This window comes from Vipera berus, assembly GCF_964194415.1.
Source record: "Vipera berus genome assembly, chromosome: Z".
NCBI classification, from domain to species: domain Eukaryota; kingdom Metazoa; phylum Chordata; class Lepidosauria; order Squamata; family Viperidae; genus Vipera; species Vipera berus.
This window is the reverse complement of record NC_138205.1, coordinates 113,115,355-113,133,649: the sequence shown is the minus strand read 5'-3', so window position 1 is coordinate 113,133,649 and position 18,295 is coordinate 113,115,355. Positions and strand designations below refer to the sequence as shown.

General features: G+C 39.7%; 1 protein-coding gene across 1 annotated transcript in view; it reads left to right on the top strand.

Moving 5' to 3' along the window:
• The window catches only part of MAP3K8 (mitogen-activated protein kinase kinase kinase 8), a 35,302-nt gene continuing 17,007 nt past the window's right edge, over positions 1 to 18,295 (top strand). The window contains exons 1-4 of the mRNA XM_081343061.1: positions 1 to 542; positions 11,578 to 11,947; positions 15,140 to 15,304; positions 16,423 to 16,684. Coding sequence (XP_081199187.1) covers positions 11,603 to 11,947; positions 15,140 to 15,304; positions 16,423 to 16,684 — 772 coding nt within the window. The 5' untranslated portion in view covers positions 1 to 542; positions 11,578 to 11,602. The remainder of the gene's footprint in view (positions 543 to 11,577; positions 11,948 to 15,139; positions 15,305 to 16,422; positions 16,685 to 18,295) is intronic.

Genomic DNA, 18,295 nt, shown 5'->3' with positions numbered 1-18,295 from the left:
ATAAAATATCTAAAATAAATAAAACTCTTTTCTTTTTTTTCCTCACTTCACCTCTTCTTCAGGACACAGCCCGGTTCTAAAGGAAAGGCGGATCTACTAGACCTGTTCACCTAACCAGCCCGTCACCTCCCGCCGCGCTAAACCGCCACGCCGCAATCCACGATCGCCTTCCGCATTGCTTCGGAAAGCGAAATCGAAAGTGGCGCAAAACTGGACCTTCTTCCCACCCAGGCGAGCTCCGCCACTGAGGAAGCTGGATTTTCCACTCGGCCCTCCTCCTCCGCCGCCCGGCTTTCCCCCTTCCAGCAAGGGAGCCGAGCGCTCAGCCTGCGCGGGTACCGAGCGTGGCGGGCGGAGACAACCAGCGTGCTCACCTGTTGCTCGCCTCCGCCTACTCCCGAGGATCCTTTTTACCTTGCGCGGGACAGGATTGGAGGGGAGTAACTAACTAACTAACTCTCCCTTGGACCGGTCAGCTATAAGGAGGAGGGAAGGTGAGAAGAGGAGCAGAGGGGGAAATGCATTCGCGCTCCCGAGTGTAAGTAAACCAGTTGCCTATTTACTATGAAGAAAAGGACGGGTTTGAACATAATAAAATTACTTCTTTCTTTTGGAGTTAATGTAACCCTGGCGTGATCTTTCGGCTGTTTACAGTTAAGGATGACATGGGAATTTCGACTCAGTCACAACTTGTGTTTGGAAAATGTGCTTTTATTTGTACTTTTGTAACCGTGCTACTTGGGAATGTAGGAAGTATTTTATGCATCGCATTTATACAGCTGGGAAGCTAAAAACTAGGAACCATTTATAGGAATTTAGGCATTAAATAGCATGATCTTCGTAGGTCTCTTTACATATTGATTGTCCTCTCAGTTTTTGCTTGATAAACTCTTTTCTATAAATCTAAGCCATTTTTAAATTAAAACAGTTTATGCTGAAATGTTTCCTATCTGAACCCATGTACGCCCATTATTTCCATCGTAGAGAATATCAAATTGGGAAAGGTGGTTAAAAACAATTTTGTCACTGTTTAACTGGTTTCACGTCAGTTTGCTTGCTAAAATCTGGTTGGCTAGTTTATTGGGCTCAGCTAAGCAATTATGAACATCTACTTTAAAAAAAAACCTCTTCAGAATACTGTAGATATGAACTTGCATTTTAAGTTATAAATGTTATATGCATGAACTTAAAAGTGTTGAACTTAGTATTTAACAATGGAATCTCGGATTCTTGTATCAGTCAGTTAGAAATGGGTCTTATTAAGGTTGGAATACAAGAGTCTCCTTGTCTTTCTTGTCAGAAATCACCAAATGTTCCCATCATTAGTGTGGGAAAAGCTCAGTGGAATATATTTATCCTCGGAGGAGGAGAAGAAGAAGAATTGGCTAAGAAATTCCCTTTTCAAGTTTACAATGAATTCAGGACCCTCCCTCCTTGCTTTGCAATATAAGAGTAGTAACTTTATTCTATTTGGTAGAACTGTTGCAAAGGTTAAGACTGCTAGAAAGTGCTTTAAACTTCTATCTCCTGTTTAGCCTTCCAGGTGCAATGGAATTTCAATTTTTCAGTTAGTCCGTAGCAATAATATTCTCTGGAGGGTACTTGTTTTTAGTTTCCTAAATATTATGCCCTAACTCACTGAATTAAGAAATAATGCTTATTTATAATACTTTGCTTGGAACTGGAGCATTCATTTTTTTTGTTAATTTCTTTCCTGTACAAATGCATGAAAAATTCAAAGAATGTTCCTAACATCCTGAGTGTCTGCCTATTGTTTTTAATTGAGATTATTCTGGATTTGCCTATGCAGAAATTATATTTGACCAGTGCAAAGCAAGAGACAAGGGAAAAAGTTATTTGCCTTTTAAAAAAAAATATTTCCCACCCCCATTTCAAATAAGAAACAGTCTGCTAAAATATAGAGTGTGGCAAAAGTCAGGTCTATACACAGTTCATTATAAACATTAGCTTAAGTGTTTGAATTGGTTACCATTTTCTTCTACACATTTCCTCATGCTTTTGATACAGGACTTTTGAGCTTCCCCAATTGCAGTAATATTTTCTCTGGGTGGGTGGGGGAATAAATCCACTGTGAATGGCCTATGGGCCTGATTTTTACCCTGCTCAGGGAGTCCTCCACTTAGAACCATATGTTTAGTAACTATTCTAAGCTACAACAGCACTAAAAAAAAGTGATTTATGACTGTTTTTCATAGTTACAATCATTACAGCATCTCCAGGGTCACATGATCAATATTTGGATACTTGGCAACTAGCATGCATTTACGATGGATGCAGTAGCCCAGGGTCATGTGATCCGTTTTTGCCACCTTCTGACAGGCAAAGTCAATGGAGAAGCCAGTTTCATTTAACAAACTTGTCACTAATTTTAACAACTGTAATGATTCACTTAACAACTGTGGCAAGAAAGGTTGTAAAATGGGCAAAACTCACTGGTATTCTCTTGATAATGTTATTGTGTCTAGGGAAGAAAACAATGGGGGCCACACTGAATCATACCATTGAAGTCATTGGTACTTCAGGGTAATGCTGTAGTAATGATAGTTCAAATCCCATTGCCTGTATCCTGAGGACTTTATTCTAGCATCATACGGCATTCTTCCTCTGTTACATTGTTAATCTAAGACAAACCTATAATTGATCTTCATTTAGTTTCATTTATATGGTTGTCCATCTCAAATTCCTGACTCTGGGTGGTTAACAAAAATTAAAAGCATTTTATTGACATGAAATGTAACACAATGCTTCTCTTCATGTGGCTAACTGAGATCAGACTAGAGCAGTGTTCCTCAACCTTGTTAAATTTAAGAAGTGTGGACTACAGTTCTCAGAATTTCACAGTCAGCATACTGTCTTTTTTGGGGCTCCTGGGTGGTCTTAAAACCTGACTTTGGTCCCTGACAGGTTAATGTTTAATGCATTTTGGGGGCTCTGTTGTGATGTGTGTTACCATTAAAATTATTTCAGTCTGGGCTGTCTATGTGGTTTTATGCTTTAATTGTTTTTACAGTTTGGAGATTTTTATGCCACAGTGTCTTATGTCAGGGGTGTCAAACTGCTGGATGTGTCATCCGGAAGCCGCGCCCACCCCATTGCTGGCAATGGCAAAACTGTCCTGATACATTGCATGACGTCATGTGTCATCATGAGTTTGACATGTCTGGTCTATGTGATTTAGGCAATAAGTAAGTAGGTAGGTAGGTAGATAGGTAAGTAAATAATTTAAATAAATAAATAAGAATAGGCAATTCAACAGCTGTTCTCCATTAGAAAAGCCAAAAGCATCTAACTCTCTTTGGGCCATCTTAAATATTTAAAAGCGAAGTTTTGGGTAACTGAGATAAGAAGCAGATGAATGGCATTGACTTGCTTGTTTTGCATTATCATTTGCATATTCATTTATGGAATGAAGAACCCTGAATTTCCGAAGAGAGAAGCTGAGTTGAGTTTTACTGATCATGCAATTTAGCAGCCACCTAGACAAGACAAGAAAGGTGGACAGCTGGACCACTCCTGGTTTCCTGTATTCATAATCCCAGGCAAGAAAGACGAATGGCATCCTATGAAAACCCTCATCCTGGCATCTTGGGTGGAGTGGGCTAAAGCAGGCTGCTAGCCTGAGACTTCAGCATCAAGTTTGTCTGGATGCTGCAATCCTGAATCATCTACCATGTTGATCTGATAGGCGTGGATTGCGTGAATCAGGCTTATGGAGAAATATCCCTGAAAAATACTTGCTTCAAAATTAGGTCATGTTTCAACTCACTGGGGACATAAAAACACATGGGGTGTCCCTCTCCCAGGGAATTTTTGGTTTATGCCTTTCTTAATGACTTTTCAGGTCTGTTAATGGAAATTTAATTGGGGTGCCACCTTTGTAGACCTTGCAATTTTTGTCGTTCGCTACATTTTAAAAGAATTCTTTGTGGTAAGCATTTTAGTATAATTTGGCAATGTCTTCTTGACTATTCCAAACAGTAAAGCAGATTTGCCTCATCTGATTTTTTTTTTATTTGCCTAATCTAGCATCATCCTGCTGGCTAGATATCATGGGACTTGTAATCCAACTATCAAGTGGATGCCTAATCAGGGAAGTGTTCAGTGCTTTGGTGTGCATATCATTTTAACGGATCTCAGCCCCTCCTTTTTCTCTAGAATAGGCCCCATAACATCCTCTTTACCTCCTAGCAAATCTCTTTTTCTAGGAAGATACATTGTACACAATGCATTCAAGGAGTGAGAAGAAGAAAATGCTTGGAAAAGACAATTCTGTGACTTTATTTCCTGGTGATAATATTCCAGTCTTCACTTAATGTCCTTGTGATCCTGGGGCAATATGGTAAACAATAGAGTGCTAAATGTGGTATTAACAAACAACTTACATCGTAAGTATTCCAAAGTAACTTAAAAAGCCTTAATCTACTCTCTTCATCTTGCCAGTCATTTTTACTAGAATTCTAAGCACTGTAACTTGGGATGCAGAAGCTAGAAATCTCATAACTTCTACAAAAAATGTTTATTGCTCTCTTGCTTGATTTACAGAACTTATAACCTTATGACCCAATCTCAAAAGACTCTGTGCAACAAGCTCCCCCCCCCAAATAAGCCACTAAATCAGAACAAAATCCAAACCAAAAATAACCCTAGAAGGCAAAGATAAAACCTCTAATAAAACCCAAAAAAGATGCCCGTAATCAGTCAGCTTCGAAAATGCTTTGAAAGAAAACAGTTTAAACTTCCCTATGGAATTGCAGCGAGTACACGTAGCCTTTATCGAATGACCACTCTTTCAGCGACTGTTTGAGGTTACAACCAGCACTGAATGAGGAGGACTTGCAGTGGGTCCTTGTAATTGTGACTATTACAGTATTGTGGCAATTCCATAATCGTGATTTGGGTGTTTGACAGCTGGCTTGTATTTACAACATTGTAGTGTCCTTTAGTCATGTGAACACTATTTGTAACCTTTCCTACCAGTTTCCAACAAGCAGGTCAGTTGGGAAACTGGCAATTGTGTGACTGTGGAACTGCCAGAACTGTGTTTGAAGGTTAGCCTAGTCCAGGGGTAGGCAACCTCGGCTCTTTTATGACTCATGGACTTCAACTCCCAGAATTCCTGAGCCAGCTTGGCTGGCTCAGGAATTCTGGGAGTTGAAGTCCATGAGTCATAAAAGAGCCGAGGTTGCCTACCCCTGGCCTAGTCGCATAACATTGTGTTTTATCACCACATTACTTAGAATAGAATTCCTGGTCCAACTTACATTGTTAAGTGGTGATTACCTGTAGTTTCTTGGTGGGAGAGAGAGATAGTCCTCATCTAGTGATTGCCTTATTTAGTGACCATTTGCAGGTACGATAATTATGAAAAAGTATTCTTGTAAATCACCTGGAGTTCTTGAGAGTGAGTTGGGGCGACCATATAGATTTTCTTAAATAAATTTTGTGACCAATCCTCATATTTGGTGTTTTTTTTTGTTTATTAAATTTGTGAGGTGACACAACCTTCACAGCAAAAGAAACCTGAAGTAAGACTGTAAGCACAGTTGCTATTTCACTTAACTATTATTTCACTTAAGAACCAAGTTTCCTTGTCCCACTTTTTCACCCCATTCCTAAAAAGATACCAATCATCAGAGGGAGGTGGTTTGCAAAGGCCAGGGAGGAGAAGTGGCACAAGACCTCTTAGGTAACCCCATTCCATTCCTTGCTCTTAGAATCCAATCTCATCTCTTTCTATTCTGATACAAGCGTGATCCACAGTTCTCTCTTGTGCTAACTGAAGACTAATTCTAAAATAAAGCCTCACCCATTTAGAGCTATTCGAATGGTGTCAACTATGGTAAAACTTTCATCTCCAGAGGCTGCAGGTATTCATTATTATCCTGAAATTACAAGAAGCATAAAAAAATGCTACGTTTCCCTTCTTTGGTCTGTATGGGTAGAGTTTGGAATTCTCTGCAAAGGTGCTCAGACAGCGATCTGACTTGATGGACAGCATGTAGGATGCCTCCTGTGATCCTCTACCTGTCGAGCCATGGATCACTAATTAATGAATCAACAGCATGGGATATTTTTGACCAGAGAAATCCAATGTAATGTACATATAAAAGGGTAGATTCACACAGTGCATATACATTAAACTAGGATAATGATGTTATAAGTTTGTTTGTTTGTTTTTTGGAGTTTCAACATTTTAGGCTTTTGGTGACTAACAAGATTTCAAGCCCTGGTACTGAGATAGCAGTTTGGGGTTTGGTCAGTAGTCAGGTCCAGATGTTCTATAAAAACCTAGTAGTTCTTAATAAACATTATAATTGTAAAAGATTTGCTCTGACCCTTCTCTTCAACTTATAACAAATGTAATTTCCTGTTTCCTTTTGTCAGATTTTTTTTTTTGCATAATTGCCCTGCTATTTTATCAGTCCCAGTTTATCTTTTTCTTCTATTTGCAAGCGTCGTACCATTTAGTATCATTTACCATTGTACTTCTTTCCTGGAAAATCCGTTAGGAAGGAAAATAAATCCCCAGAATGCTGCTGAAAATCCTTTGATTGGTTGAAACTGTGACTAGAGATTATATGTTGGAATTACAATGCTGAGGGACTTTTTCTGATTATTGGGGAAATAGTTACTGTTCTTGAAAGAGAAAATCTTTCAAAGCCTATATCACTAGAGTTAAATGCCAACACAGAAGTATTTTTTTTAAAGTAGTCTGGTGAGGCTGAGGTTGGATTATAAGTACGGTAGCTGTGGTGATAACACTATTTTTAAATACATGCAACATTAGAAAAAGTATGTTTCGGCTTGGAGAATAGCAGCCACCTTGATTATATCTGGGAGTGGGCTTACCAGATGTCCAGTAAAATGAGGACAAATTCTCCTTTTCGTGTCATGTGCTTTGTCCAGCAGATATAATATTAAGAAAATCACTATCAGTTTTTTTGAGTCTTGGGCTTTTGTGATTTCTTTGAAAAAAAATTGGGCTGCTTTCACAATGGAATTTTTATATTGTGATCAATTCAGTATTATTGCTAGCATATGTTCTTGAAAATCAAGATTTATTGGGAAAATATTGCAGTTGAAAACGCGTTGTCAACTCTACAGCAAACCTGGCTGCAGCCATCTTGCTTGTTCTAGATTGCCACATGAATGGGATGGGGTGTGGAGTATCTATGAATGGGGTGGGGTGTGGAGTATCTTTGCTAGTCTGAACAATTCTGTGTCCTGTGGGAACCAAGGTCATTCTATTGGTTAGTTTAGAGGGTTGGGCGTTTGTTAGAAAGCCCGCCAAACTATTCTATTGGGGAATGTGGATGATAGTGGATAGAGTAATTTCATATACCTGTAGACCTAAGTCAGTTGTTGTTGTTTTTTGCAGTGTTTCACTGTAGCGTTGATCATGGATGCCAAGAAATTTAAATAGTTAATAATGTGTCTTCCTTTTCTCCCATTTGTCCTTTCCAATTGTCCTCCTTATTCTTTTTCAGATAATCCTTCCTGTGCCAAACCAGACTTCATTAGGACAGTGGGTTCATGCATTTAATTTTGTCTAGAGCAGGGGTGTCAAACTCAATTTCATTGAGGGCCGCATCAGCATTGCGGTTGCCCTCAGGGGGCCGGGTGGGTGTGGCCTGGGTGGGTGTGGCCACCGGGTGGGCGTGGCTAGAGTGGGTGTGGCCTACTGGGTGGGCGTGGCCAACTCTACATCGTTGGCATCAAGGGTGCCTATGGGGGCCTGGGCAGGAGTGGGACAGATCTGAGGGTCTCTGGCAGAAGGAGAGTCTCTGGGCCGGGGCCAAGGCAGTGGGGGCCGTTCCCTCCCTGTTTCCAGGATGGCTTCGCGGGCCGCATGAAACCACTTCGCGGGCCGGATCTGGCCCCCGGGCCTTGTGTTTGACATGTCTGGTCTAGAGTTTGAATCTGCAGTAGGAATTCCAGTATGACATTCCAGTTGCAGCAAGATTGAAAGGGTGTTTTTTTTAAAAAAAAATAGCACAAATTCCATCAGTGTACAGCTAGAGAACATCCATGTGTATATTTATATATATATATTTATATTTATTAAATTTTTATACCACCCTTCTCCCGAAGGACTCAGGGCGGTGTACAGGGCAATAAATATCAAAATATACATACAAAAGTTAAAAAGAATTAAATAATTATGCCCAATATAAAACAATGATTAAAATGTTAAAACCAAATCCAAACCCCAACCCCATCAGACCAGGCTGGATTGTTCAAATAAAAAAGTTTTTAGATCGCGTTGGAAGGAGCGAAGGTCGGGGGCCGTCCGGAGCTCAACCGGCAAGCGGTTCCATAGGTCTGGCGCAGCCACAGAGAACGCCCTCCCCCTGGGGGCCACCAATCGACATTCTCTGATCGGAGGCACCCTGAGGAGGCCCTCTCTGTGGGAGCGCTCTGGGCGGAGGGAAGTTGACGCTGGCAGCAGGTGCTGCCGTAGGTAATCCGGACCCATGCCATGTATGGCTTTAAAGGTCATTACCAGCACTTTGAATCTCACCCGGAGGGCAACTGGCAGCCAATGCAGCTCGCGGAGCAGAGGTGTAACATGGGAGTATCGGGAGACCCCCAACACTACTCGCGCGGCTGCATTCTGTACCAGCTGAAGCCTCCGAGTGGTCCTCAAGGGCAGCCCCATGTAGAGAGCGTTGCAGTAGTCCAAACGAGAGGTCACGAGCGCATGAGTGACTGTACGCAAGGCATCCCGGTCTAGATAGGGCCGCAACTGGCGCACCAGGAGAACCTGGGCGAAGGCCCCCCCTAGTCACCCAATGGAGGACATTTAAATATTTGGGGGAATCCCCTGGGGAAGATTTCAGACATCTCTCCAAACGAACTGAAAAACAATTTCATTCATCTATTTTGTTTCAACATATAAAACCATCAGTGATGTAGCCAGCCCAAAACTGAGCCTTAATTTTACAACAATTAAGTTGGAATGTTTTCTGCTCTTTGTGGCTTACAGAGAGAGAGAGAAAGTGAGACTACTGAGCTCCTTGCTTGGTTTCAACTTGACACACACTGGCTGAGCACACCAAGGGCGTTTGTGAGCAATATCCCCCTTCCTTAGTTTCTCTGTGGCCACAGAGAGTTTTTTGTTCAGCTCTCTCCCTTCCGTTTTTTTTTTGTCCCTGAAATTGCCCGCTTGCTTCTTGAAGGTGTGAGTTGCTCCTCTTCACATTTTGGACAAAGCTAGTTGGCAGCTCTTAGTCACCATAGAAGAGACAGAATTCTTAAGACAGAAATGGCAAATGTGCTTTCCACTGAGCCTTCGCCCAAAGGCTCCCGGCCATCAGAAAGAAGATAAACATCTTGGACCCAGAACTGCAGCTACGCAGTCTACATTGCCTGGCAGCTTCAGTAGATCAGATGTCACTTAACCTTGGGAGGGGTTGACCCATATTTCCTGTCTCTTGTGTCGCTGTCCATTTTTCATCCTTCCATCTGCAGATGCAGATAGGCCTGATTCTGCCCACTGTGCCAGGTGAGTCAAGGGGGACCTGCCTGTCAGCTTGAGAAAAGCAGGTCTAAGTAGGTTTAGGTCTAGGTAGAATAACAAAAAGGAGAATGATTTCAGAGAAAGATTCTTTATTCTTCATCAGGTCTAAAGGTCCCAAGTAGGTAGATGAATTTGTGCTGGCTGTGCCTTTCTTTCAGAAGCCCTCCTTTCCTCTTGAATTATTTTTTTAATTTTCTTTTTCTTTCTCAGATTTCAGTGCCAAATAATTTTAGCATAATGGTACAATTCTCCAGAAAAGAGGCTTTTCTTAGAATTGCTATCTTCATAAAATATCAAATTCAATAGCGTAGATTGGAGAAATCATTGCTTAATGTGTGCTTTTTATTATAAAATCTGAAAATAAATGTGTTTTTACAAGCCAGTTCTCATTCTTTAAAAAAAAAATTACAGGAGCATTGTCTAAAGAGAACAGTTGGGGGATTTCTAATGATCTAATTATCTAAAATAATGCAATCCTTGTTTTTACAGGTTTTTAAGGGAGCCCTCTTATGAATAGGAAGGTTTCTTCTGATTGAACACTGGGAAGTGATTTTAGTTGACATGTCAGTTTTAGATTCCTGTTAAATTCCCTTCCCTTCCCCAGCTTTGTACTGGAATTATGTCAAAAATCTGCATAGAAAAAAAAGTAAATTAGAAACAATATAAAGGGAAAGTTATCTCTATGATATCATTGTACAGTAATGTAGAAAATGTTGGGAACTTTCCTACGGCAATGGGGCATATCATATCTAACTCCTGTCCTACAGTTTCTGCTATTTTATGCAGTATTTCCAGTTTTCCCCATGGAGAGAATTCCTGCATTAAATTACTGTAAAAAATGTCTTTCCTTCCTAGTTTTTCCCCAAGTTGCAGGGTCCATTTTTTTCAGATTAGTAAAGTGTTGATCCACTGGTTATGACAGAAGTTGATTTGCCCAAGTCTACTGTTACAGGCTGAGGAATATTGGCTCAAAATCACCCATGCAATTTTCATGCCTGACTTGGACTCAAACTCACAGTCTCCTGGTTTCTAGCCTGGTGTCTTAACTGCTAGATCTAACTAACTAACTAACTAACTAACTAACTAACTAACTCTCTCTCTCCCCCCCACCCTCATTTAGTAGGTGATAGTTGGATCAGAGTGGTGACCTTCTACATTCAAAGAGCTATTGAAGATATGGGTTCAAATAGTAACCACAGAAAACCTTAAAGACTATAATCAGTCTACTTGGGCGACAGGAATTGACAGTGACTTGATGTCTCAGAATCAATTAAAGTAGTTGCTATTTTCCATTGTATTGGAGAGCAGCTATGCTGGCTCAGGAATTCTGGGAGTTGAAGTCCATGAGTCATAAAAGAGCCAGGGTTGCTTACCCTGGCCTAACATGATAGATGTTGGGAAGTATAGTTCTGTAACAACAGAACAGCCACCATTCCCCACATTTGCATAAGATTTCAGTGAGTACGTTCTGCTTCAGCATGGTTGATAATATTAGCACTTAAATGTATTTTGATTATCTGCTGCAAAAGGGCATAAGACGTGAAACTCCTTTCAAAACCAAGGGTTGTCTAAAGTACCTGGAGATTTTCTTGAATTCAGAGGTACTTAAGCATATGCAACTCTGGATCAGACCTATTGCCAACACAGGTTGCTGCAAATCAGATTTGTACCCTGATCACACATTGCTTTCAGCAACTTTTTGCTCTCCAGATGTGTTAGATATTAGCTCTCCTAGTCTACAGCCATATTTGATCTTGGTAACCGGGAATAATAGTTAACATTTAGCACATCTGGAGGATAGTTTTTCAGAGGAGCATATCAATGCTTGTTTGATGTACCTCTGGCTTCAGTGGACTTTCTCCAATTATACAGGGCCTTAAAATGTGCTGGTTTGCATTTTATGATTAGGTAGGCTGCACAGCTCTACTTTTTCTTAAATGTAGAGATGTGTAAGTCGCCCTTAACATATTTCTGTTGTAGTATTTCCTCTGTTGCAATTTCTTAACCAACCATAAAATATTCCTTTTTTTAGGTAGAATAAGAGGAAGAGAACATACAGTAATGGAGTATATGAGTACTAGTAGCGAAAATAAGGAAGAAATTGACTTACTGCTGACAGATTTAAATATGTCAGAAGTAATTGACATCATGGAGAACCTGACAATTTACAAAGACAAAGGTGACCTGACAATTTACAAAGACGGCCTCATTGCTCTGCATCCAGAAAAGAACAAAAATGAGGAACAGACTGAATCTTTGCTGTTCAGCCGAAGAGAAATTTCTTTGCTTTCGTGTGTCAAGTATGGGACTGTGGAAGATCTACTTGCATTTGCCAATCAGGTGTCAAACACTGCAAAGCAAATATGCCAGCACAGGAGACAAGAATCTGGAATCATATTAAACATGGTGTGTGTTTTCTGAAACCTCCACCAGCTATTCTGCATGAATGTATTTCACATGGATCTTGGCTCAAAGCTGCGGGTTTTGTATCTGGATTTTGGAGTCTCCACAATTTAGATCTGGCTGATAAGATTTTGCTGACCAGCCATTGCTGTCCGCAGACATTCCTGTACTCTTTATCAGGCTGTAAAATATCTAAGTATGGGAGTTAGATATTATTTAATTCCAAAGTGGTGAGATGGTAAACTTTGACTTATAGTCTCAACTACTGAACCTTATTTGAGTGACTTTGGGCCTCACACTTTTTTCTCATTTCCATGTGTGCCTCAGAGTTATTGCTGTGGAGAAAAGGGAGGGGAAGGTCCTCAAGATACCACTTGAAGCTCCAGGAGAAAATTTTATTGTACAGGAAAATGGATCCTGGACTGAGCTATGGTTTCTGCAAGTGGAGTCTTTAGATTTAAGTTTTCTTTTGCAACTATAATGAACAAATCTCGGAGTGCAATACTGTGATTAGCACGTAACTGAGCTTTGCTTTTCTCAAATAGCTAAGCAGGATTGGACTTGATTAATACTTGCTGGGAGGTCAATCCCAGGTTGTAGGTTAGGCTGAACAGTCAAAAGGAGGCAATTGCGCAGCCTTCCACTTAGTACCCAAAATTTGATATGGATGTGTCAATGAAGGTGCCAGGCATTGAGCTTGCTGAGTGAGACTTTATTGTATAAGTTGATTTACTTTCTTAAAAAAAGAATTTCATCTATGAACATAAAACTAAAACAGTTTGCCCCTTTCTAAGATGTATAAAATTATCTCCCTGTGACACCCTATATGAAATTACATTGAAGCTGCCTTTCAGTTATTTTGTATGTCTGCCTCTCCATCTATCTAATTTATATAGCCAGCCATCTCATCAAGGGCATCTTTTGTGCATTCCCCAACTTTAAATCTCAGTAGTGATGCAATTAAAAATCTCATGTAAAAATACAGACTGAGACAAATATCCAAAGTCTGAGCATTAAATGTGTTAATTAATTAATTAAACATCTCACCAATAAAGATGACTGTAGATAGCATACAAAATGGTAAAAATATAAATATAAAAACAGTTTAAATTATTAAAATTATGCACTTATCTATCAGGTATAGTGCAGCGTTCTGCATTGTCTCCAAGGACAGCATATTTGTGAGTCCTTATTTATGGTTGCTGTTTTATCAATCCTTGCTCACAGTTGCTATTGGCAACCTTGAGGACTAGAAAATTAGGTATTCTTGACAAAAACAAATTAAAGATGGAGTTTCCATAACAGGTTGAAATTAAGACCAGGAAAACAGGATCCTCAAGCTTCTTCTCACTTCTCATAAAGAGATGTTGCCCTTTGATTTCTGTCATTTTTTTTAGATGAGAAAAAGTAAGTCTAGGTTATAAATCACTGTTTATAGTAGCCTCAGCTTAAAACAGTGGCAAGCAACAGCTGTGAGAAACATTTGGATGGAGCTAGTTGGCTTTTTAGTTTTGTTTTTCATATGTTCAGGACTTTTCACAAGGTTTTCTAATCAGATAGCCTATCGACAATGTCTTGCCAGCTCATTCTCCATTCTGTTTTTCAACTTTAGCTTTGCTTTGTGCCAATTCAATCATGGCTTCAAACACAATTAAATTTCCATAATACAGATTAATCTCTGTAGAGGCAGTTGAAATTCCACTATTTTAGAGCAGATGAAGTTAGGCTTAAATATAGCGATCTAGTTGCAATACTTGAACTCACCCCCAGGTATTTTGATAGCTTTCTCTTGATTTTAATTTTAATTTTCCTTTGGAGAATTTTACCTTGTTAAAAGAAAATTTTGTACTTTCAAAGAACCATTCAATCTTTGCAGTATGTGAATGATTAGATTTCAAATTTCTATCTGTTCTAAGAAAAATTTTTAGTTTCTACTCCTCTGCCAACCTCCCGATACAAGTTTTGAAGATAGAAAAGCTTGTATTTGCTTACCCGTCATAGCCAAACTTGCAACTCTGTAGAGCAAAAGGCTAGGAGATAGCCAGAATTACCTAACAAACTACTAAGAGGACTCCTTATGTAAGCCTGTTGATTAGGCTGTCAATCAAGCTGTTGTTGCCAGACAATTAAGTGCACCGTATGCTTTATGCAAGGCTAATCACCACTTGGAATTATAAATATTTCCTAGATGAATTGAATACTTCACATGCTGTTCCCATTTTATTGTTCTATGTAAAGACTGCTATGGTCATGGAACTGCTGTGTTCTGAAAAGTAGAACATCAGCAATATTGTAGCTTAGAGCTGCTATCATCTTACAGATTTTGCTTGTGAAGACCTAGGTTCTGTCCTAGATACAAATGTTTTGAAATCAGGCTTCAGCGCTGGTAACTTCATGCACATATCCATGCATTTTTCATGGCAGTGTTTTAGAAGTAGTTCATTCCTGCCTCATTTTGGTATTCCTTTATCTCTCCTCTTATTTATCTGTCAGCCATAGGTGTCCCAATGGTCTCTTAACTAGATACACTGCAGAACTGTTCTTGCTTAGCTTCTGAAATCAGCCAAGGTAAAATAATTGCTATTACCTACTAAGACTTTGTAAAGGTAAGTGAGAAAGACCTTGGGAGACTGGGCAAAAAGTCACTACCATAGGTACAGTTAGATAAGACACTGCCATAGGTACAGTCAGATAAGCATAACCTGGATAATGGGCAGGACAAGAGACCCAGAAGAGACATCCTAGTTTCTCAGATGATAAAGGAGTTGGGGAAGAATTGTATTTTCAGACTTGCAATATTCTGTCAATGTAGCTTTACAACAAAGTAGAATTTGCTCATCAGGTCACGATTTCTAACTTATTTGCCCAGTGAGAACAATATCTTGCAAGTCTGAATCCAGTTGCAGGCTATACTGTCTTTTTATCTGTCCATTCCCTTGGTAGCATCTTTTTGCCCAGTCTCCCAAGATCTTTCCCACATATCAGACTCAGGCTCTAGTAATTTGCAACAGAAAGATCTGGGGGAGAAATGTGAGACCTCAGAAAAAGCACTGCAAGGTAAAGGTAGATGGTTGGTGCATATTGATTAATTCAGGTATGTGTATTACAGTAAACACATCTGTATTACAGTGTAAAAAGGTTGTGAAGGAGCATTGTGTTTTGACTTTTTCCTTTATCTTAAACATCTTTAAATAGATCAAACCCAAAAATGGGCGTTATAAGATTGACTCAGATGTGCTTCTATTTCCTTGGAAGCTAACCTACAGAAATATTGGGACTGATTTCATTCCACGGGGGGCTTTTGGGAAAGTATACTTGGCACAAGATACAGAAACCAAAAAGCGGATGGCTTGCAAGCTGGTAAGATTTCTTAATTATCTTTGGTAATGCCTGCGACATATTGGGCCTTCTCTATAATGCTGAAATAGATGAGACTATTTGTCCCTTTATGATAGGAACAAGCATTTTGTAAATGTATTTACTCCAACATGCATATGGTAGACTCAAGTTTTGAAACTCCATCTAAGTAGGACATATCTATTTCTCTTCTTTGGAAGAGACTCCATGTATACATCAGCAAATGCTGAAGTGTCACATATGTGAGATGGGTGGACATATGAATTTAATAAATAGATAAATGTAATTATGGTAACAACCATCTGGAGGTGGATAACTATGCTGAAACTAATTAAGTCTGGCCAGGTTAAGAGAGAATGCCACTTGAACAGTCTTGGTTTGCCAATGAGAGATCCATGGAGGAAAGATAGAATAGCATTAGAAGAATGAGTCAACCAGAGCTTAATGCCCTTTGGGATGGGATGTTCTAAGCATTCTATCATAAGCTTCTGCATAGGTAAACTTATATACTGATGACAACATTCATGTGATTTAAAAAGACATATCTATTAACTCCTGCAAAATTTCTGGTTTGTATTTTGAGGATTATATAGGCTTTCTAAAGAATATGAGTTCTGCCACTGATCCCTCGGTTCTATAGTAGAAACATATAGAAGGATTTTTATTTCTAATACTTTGCCTGAGTTGTTGTATTAAAGCAGTATTTTCTATCAATAGTCCACAATCCTGATGTCATCGCCTTCTTCATGCTCCATCATTCTTTGGCAAAGTTGTTAAGGAGATGGGTGAAGATCAAAGAAAGCTGGGCTTTCTCTGTCTATTATTGAGAACAAAGGAAGATTCCCCTCCCCATTCTAGCTAGATATGCTGAATTGGTTGGGGTCAGTTTGCCTCCCCAGCATCAAAAGAAGACCTAGCTTTTCCTTGGGACTTGAGAGAGGAAGGTTGGGATTGAATGGCTTTCTGGATCTGCTTTCTTGTGGGTTTTTTTCCAAGTTAGATTTCCAGATGATTATGTGAACATGGGGTAGTACTCCATCAAATTAAGCTTTGCAGGCATTCTAGCAGAACTGTCTTTGCTTGGACAGTATAATTTAATCAGCTTATGTTTGGCATCGTAGGTCCCAGTGGAGCAGTTCAAGCCATCAGATGTTGAAATCCAAGCCTGTTTTCGTCATGAAAATATTGCTGAACTTTATGGAGCCGTCTTATGGGATGAGACAATCCATCTCTTTATGGAGGCAGGAGAAGGAGGCTCTGTCCTAGAAAAGATAGAAAGTTGTGGGCCTTTGAGAGAATTTGAAGTCATCTGGCTGGCAAAACATATTCTCAAAGGACTTGAGTTTCTTCACTCAAAGGGAGTTATTCATCAGGATATCAAACGTAAGTTTGCATAGTCGTTATATTGTACAGTATAAACTACATTCAGGATAGCCCCAGCTTCTTTTAAGGTTATTTGGTTATTTATTTACTGAAAATTACTTGAATTTCCACCCCCTCGGGACAAGGGATATCCAATTTATCTTTTATTAATACATTTTCCTCTGCAGTGAATAGATAATAAAGTTGAGAATGTTCTAAGGACAATATGTTATGTGGAAATGAAATGAGGTGAGTACTAGATGGGCTCTATGCACTGCAATCCTAACTATGACCGCTCTGAAGCAAGTGCTGTTAAATTCAGGAAACCTGTTCACATAAGTAGGCATAGGAAAGTTGGGGTGGCTGAAACTCTTACTGGGCTTAGTCAGCGGTCAGAAGCTTGCAAGCCTACTGTAAGTTTGGAGGTCTGCAAGTTCCCACTGGTATATAGGTTTGCTATTAAAGAACATTATGAAGTTTTTTTCCTTCCCATCCATTTATGTTGTAACCCCGTGAAAAGAATAGAGTGATGCAGTCAGGATTAAACATTCTGAGAATGGAGGCATATATCTTCTATTTTAATTAGACAGATTCTGGACTCATGCATACCACTAAGCCATGTCTTGCCCAGCCATGATTTTATATTTACTTAACTATGATTTTATCTTTTAAACCTGACAACAAACACATGTTACAAACATGATTGGCTAATTTTACACAGAATACTATAGGCCAAAATCAAATAAATCACATTATGGCATAGCATAAAGTGTGCAGTAGAAGTTTTGTATTCATGAATGACAGATGGCAAAAACAGGAACTCTGAATTTGGGACTCATCTCTCCTTTCTCTCATCTGCAAGAATTACTTTCTCTGTCCTTTGGACCCCCTGGTTGAAAGTTACAAACATCTAGCATTCCTGAAGGGCATCAAGTTGCTCTGGATCATAAGGTTTAGGCAGATACTTGCAAAGGAGTTTAACTGCATGAAAGGCCTCTGTTCAAAATTCAGTAATATTTGGCATGGGGGTCGGAGGTGATATCTGTCATTGTAGTGTTGATTATCCCAAAGAACTTCATTTCCTGAAATTAATCCAAAAATTCCAAATGTACAATTTTTTTTAAATTTTTTAAACTCTCTCTCTCTCTCTCTCTCTCTCTCTCTCTCTCTCTCTCTCTCTCTCTCTCAAGTAGTGGACAGTTGATCCAAAACAATCTGGTTGGCATGCTTGCAAGGTTTTCGTAGATTCTCGCGGGTGTCTGTATGTGTAGGTCTAGAGTCTCGGGTTTCTTCCCGCGTTCCTTTCATCTTCAGAAAGTTGTGGCAACGTTTCGACGAAATCCCATCCGTCATCATCAGGCCGGAGTATTCCTCCTGCTGCTTTCAGGAGCAATGCGTGGTCTGTCTGTTCCTTTCCTTCCAACTGCCGGCAGGAAAGGAAAGGAACAGACAGACCACGCATTGCTCCTGAAAGCAGCAGGAGGAATACTCCGGCCTGATGATGACGGATGAGATTTCGTCGAAACGTCGCCACAACTTTCTGAAGATGAAAGGAACGCGGGAAGAAACCCGAGACTCTAGACCTATATATATATATATATATATATATATATATATATATATATATATATA